This window comes from Athene cunicularia, assembly GCF_003259725.1.
Source record: "Athene cunicularia isolate RWA chromosome 5 unlocalized genomic scaffold, athCun1 chr5_part2, whole genome shotgun sequence".
Lineage (NCBI taxonomy): Eukaryota > Metazoa > Chordata > Aves > Strigiformes > Strigidae > Athene > Athene cunicularia.
In genome coordinates, this window is record NW_020799102.1 from 467,260 (window position 1) to 471,934 (window position 4,675).

A 4,675-nucleotide genomic window follows, 5' to 3' on the forward strand; every position below is an offset into this window, starting at 1 on the left:
TGTACATACTGCCCAGAGTTGTCTTGCAAGTTAAGGCTTCCCTTTACTATAAGACTATAAATAATAAAAAAAAAAAATTATTTTATCCTTTCCCCGTAGTAGCCGCGTGTTCTTGGGGCGGGAGGGGAGGTGGCACCAGGGCAGCCCCTGGGTGGGGGCTGGGAACAGCCTGAGCTCTGTGTCACCTCCTGCCCCCCATAACCACAGTCGGTGGCTCCCCGCGCACAGGAGACGGCAGGTGACGGTTCTGTTTTATTAATGCCAAAAAGCTCTGCTGCGTCCCGTGTCCCCCCACCTCCCCGTCTCGGCTCTTGCCGGGAGGGCAATGGGGTGCCCGGACCTGGTGGCCACGGAGCACACCTGATTTTGGTATTGCTAGCACCCTGAGGACCTCGCTTTCTGCCCCGTCCGCACTGCGGGGGGCTCCCTGCTGGCCCCGGGCAGGGCTGCTCTGCACAGTGGGGTGGGGGGGGGCAGCGGGGCCCCTAATTGGCAGTGGCTGCCATCCCCAAGCTGGGCACAGGCTGCTGCAAGAAATGCATCACCGCCCTCGTCACTTTTTCTGGGCCAATGTTGTAGACAGGGTGTGTGGCCTGCTGCGAGACAGGAAGAAAAACAAAGAGGTTAACACCTTTTTTTCTGGTGTTGGGGAGGCCACATGGCTCAGCCCACCCCGACCCAGTGATACCTGGCACCTACCAGGCGGTTTTCGGGGGCACCCAGGACTGCCTCCTGGTGGAGTTCGCCACTGCCAAAGTGCTGGGCGATGGCCAGCCCACTCAGGCAGTAACACGTGTGGTAGAAATCCCGGGATCTGAGGTGGCGGGAAGATATTGGGGTGCTGAGTGTGGGGTTTTGGGATACCCGGCAGTTTCCGCCCCCCGACTCCCTGCTCCACTCACTTGCCCGGCTTGTCGAGCAGCCCCCCGGCCGGGCACTGGCAGCACAGGAGGATGTACTCCTGCAGCGCCGACTGGTTGAACATCCAGTGTGTCATGCTGAGCGCTGTGTCACCTAGAGGGGGAAAACCACTGAAATGCCGGGGGAGGGGGTGTCCCAAAAGGTGGTAAACACCCCCCACCCCCTCAACTCAGAGCCTTCCCTGTGCCCCCCTACAGGGAGCCTTGCTGCCAAAAATCCTGCAGGGAAGCACAATTCAGCAGCCCTCCCACACAAAACAACAGATTTGGACACCAGTTACTCGGTGCTTTGTCCCCATGCTGAAACACCTTTGTCCTGCCCCAGAGACGCTGGTTTTGTGGACAGAGGAAGCTGGGAGCTCCCCCAACACCCTGTCCCAACTCCCTGCAGCCAACTCACCCATGGCATAGAGGGCATGGTGGAGCAGGGGCAGGAGGCCGGCTTGCCAGAAGGAGTAGCAGCCATCCACCAGCTTGTTGCAGCGGCCCTGGAAGCCGCCCTCAAAGCACATCTGCCGTCTGGTCACCCAGTGCTGCGTGTGGATAAACAGAACAGACACCAGTGTGAGGACAGGGAGCCCCTTCCCCGGCACTGCCGACGGGCCAAAACACCCCCCACCCCCAGCCAAATCCCGGCAAGAGTCGAGGGGCCATGGTGCCACTCACCAGCAAGCTCCGGAGGTTCAGCAAATGTTCTTTCTTGAGGATGACCAAAGTCGCCATGCCACAGAAGGTGTAACCGCCGTGCGCTTCCATGCCCGGCACCCCGCCGATGCCCCCCTCCCAATTCTGGCACCTGGTGCGGCAAGTGGCAGGGTCAGGAGGCACCGAGGCGAGGGGTGCTATGTTTGTCTGTGTGCGCCCCCAAGTCCATCCCCACTGGCTCTCACCTCGCTATCCACTCAGCTGTCCCGGCGAAGAGCGCGGGCGTGAGGATGTTGGTCAGCGAGGCCACAGAGGCGGCGCAGTAGGCACTCCTGCGGTAAACAGGTGCTCAGAGCCATGGCACCAGCTCCCCGTCACAGCACCCGGTGTTTTTTCCCCACCCCCCAACTGCGGCGCTTGCCCACCTGACGTCCACCTCGCCGTCAGCATGCATGAGGAAGGAGCCATCAGGCTGCCTCAGCGAGTGCAGATACTCCAGCAGCTTCTCCCTGCAAAAGCCAGCAGGCTGTGAGGGACGCACACACACACACGACACGTCCTGCCTCCCCCCCGCCAGCCCCGTGCCAGCTAACCAGGCCTGCGTGGCCGTACCTGTTGATGACGCCGAACGCCTCCTCCGTGCCGATGATACAGAGCGCGCTGACGGCGGCATAAGTGGGGGCGAGGTGGGGGTGCTGGCCAGGTCCCCCCCCAAAGCCACCCTGGGGGCTCTGGCAGCGGCTCAGGAAGTCGCAGATGCTGTGGGGACACAGAGGGGAGGGTGGGGAAGGGGCTTGGCACTCCCCGGACTCAACCCCGGTGGTGTGAGGTTCCCGCCTTGGGTGAGGGAAAACCATGTCCCCACTCCACAGGAGGCTCGTGGTGGCCCCATTAAGCCCCCCCAGAGGTCAAAGCCGGGCGTTATCTCTCTCCTCCATCTCCATCTGTCACGAGACGTCGGAGCACGAGGCACTGGCTGAGAGAATAGGCAGCATTGATGGTGGTGGAGACAAAGCGCTCCTTTGCTCCTGCCAGCACGCGGGGACAGCGGGAGGTGGCACTTCCAGCATCACACGGGTGGCCCGCGGGGCCTCTTGGCCACAGCCAGGTCTGCGGTGGGGTTCCCCCCAGCTCTCACGGTGACAGTGCCACTTACTCAGAGGCAACAGAGTCGGGAATGGGCTGGTCCAGCAGCTCCAAGCTGTGCAGGATCCAGTAGCAGAGCCAGGGGCGGCTGGCATCCAGGCACTGTGGGGACCAGAGGGGACAGTCAGGGCAGCCGGGGAGCCATGTGGGGCCTGGGGGTGCAGGCAGAGCTCCCACAGGACAGGCAGGAAAACCCCCAGTGCTGCTGCTCAAGGCATCACCACCAGGACAAGCATGACCCAAGGGGACACTAAGAACCACTGCCTCTGTCCCGGGGCTGGCAGTGACAAATCAGGATGGCAAATAGCAAACGCTGCAGCGACAACTCGGGGAGCAGCCCCACGGCGCAGGGTTGGCCCCAGCCAGAGGGCAGAGCCGGCAGCTCTGGGGCAGAACACCCAGCAGCGCCGCTGGCAGAACAGGTACCTCGTAGGATACAGTCAGCTGCTGGAGGCCTCTCTTCAGGTAATTGAAGTGCTTCTCCCGCTGCAGGGTGAATCTGGAAGACAGGCAGAGCACCGGCAGGCAGGACAGCCCGGCTGAGAGGGGACACGAGCCCTGAGCCGATGCCACCAGGCTCAAGGCGTGCGGCCGAATCCCACCTGAACGCCCATGGGAGCGGCCAGTCCCTCACTGGGGATCTCAGCAGCCAGTGGAGTCACTGGTTTTGAGGGGCATTATTTATTTATTGAGAGTTTCTACCACAGGAACTTACTGTGAGGTGTGAGGGTTTGTCTTGCAGGCCTCAAAGACCTCCTGCACGATGTCTTCCACTCTGGTCTGCCACCAGCCACAGTGTGGAGAAGAGTGTGGCGAGGGCAGGGGAGAAATAAAGACATAAAGACCACAATGAGCTCTGGAAAGCGTCTCTGTCCTTCCCGAAACATGGGCCCGGTCTGGGGAGCCTCCTGCCCCATCTCAGGGGTTCATCTGGCTCATGGCCACTCCCTGTTACCGGTGGCACCGTCTCATCACCTTCTCTGGGAAAACCAAAGCAACCAAAAGCCGCCTGGTCCTGCCTGCCCATAGAGCGGCTTAGCGGGAGCTGCCAAGGAGCTTTGCACCCAGGATTAGACTCAATCGATTAGCACCGTCTAGTGTTGCTTTTCAAATGCAGCAGTTTTAAAAACAGAGTTCAGTTTGTCCCTGGATCCCCACATCAAACACCCTGGCCACCCTCCTCATGCTAACACTGGGGACTTGTGGCAATGTCCCCTCATTTTAGACTTGAGCTTAACATGCAGCACCCCAGCTGGTGCATCCCAACCTGGGGTAATCACTGAAGCCCTCCAAAAAATACCCCAGGCTTTGAGGGGGGTGAGGAGGGGGGGCACACAGGCAACCCCCTCCGCTGTGTTCCACCAGGTTAGAGGCGAGCAGGAACTCCACGGATTGAGAAACACCAGCGTCACCTTTCACCCCGCCAGGCCAGGGCTGGATCGGGCTCAGGCGGAGCAGGGAAGGGGGGTTCTGGCTGTACCCCAGGACCCCTCACCCTCCACCAAGCTGGGTTTTGGGGACACATGTCACAGCCCCCGGTGGTGACCCCCCGGGAGCTGCAGAGGCTGGGGGTAGAAGTCCCCCAAGCCCCTCAAAACCCCAGGGCACCCGAACTGCTTCAACAGGCGGGTGTGAGGAGGAACTGGGGTAAGGATCATGCAGCCCCATGGCACCGCAGAGCCACCTGGCCCCCTTAGAGCCAGCCCCACGGCACCCCAAAGCCTAGTCCCACGGCAACCTGGCACCCCACAGCCTAGCCCACTCACAGCCAGCCCCATGGCACCCTGACCCCCTCAGAGCCAGCCCCAGGGCAGCCTGACACCCCACGGCCAGCCCCAGGGCACCCCAGAGCCTAGCACCCCACTGCCTGGACCACTCACAGCCAGCCACATGGCACCCTGACCCCCCCAGAGCCAGCCCCAGGGCACCCCACAGCCCAGCCCCAGAGCCCGGCCGCCTCCCGC

General features: G+C 61.9%; 1 protein-coding gene across 1 annotated transcript in view; it reads right to left on the reverse strand.

Moving 5' to 3' along the window:
• Positions 1–16: 16 nt before the first annotated feature.
• LOC113481054 (protein farnesyltransferase subunit beta-like) overlaps positions 17–4,675 on the reverse strand; it is a 12,702-nt gene continuing 8,043 nt past the window's right edge. The window contains exons 2-12 of the mRNA XM_026850326.1: positions 3,427–3,491; positions 3,138–3,210; positions 2,722–2,813; positions 2,178–2,324; positions 1,991–2,074; positions 1,811–1,897; positions 1,587–1,716; positions 1,321–1,453; positions 903–1,014; positions 700–814; positions 17–596 (exon numbers count right to left, since the gene is read on the reverse strand). Coding sequence (XP_026706127.1) covers positions 486–596; positions 700–814; positions 903–1,014; positions 1,321–1,453; positions 1,587–1,716; positions 1,811–1,897; positions 1,991–2,074; positions 2,178–2,324; positions 2,722–2,813; positions 3,138–3,210; positions 3,427–3,491 — 1,149 coding nt within the window. The 3' untranslated portion in view covers positions 17–485. The remainder of the gene's footprint in view (positions 597–699; positions 815–902; positions 1,015–1,320; positions 1,454–1,586; positions 1,717–1,810; positions 1,898–1,990; positions 2,075–2,177; positions 2,325–2,721; positions 2,814–3,137; positions 3,211–3,426; positions 3,492–4,675) is intronic.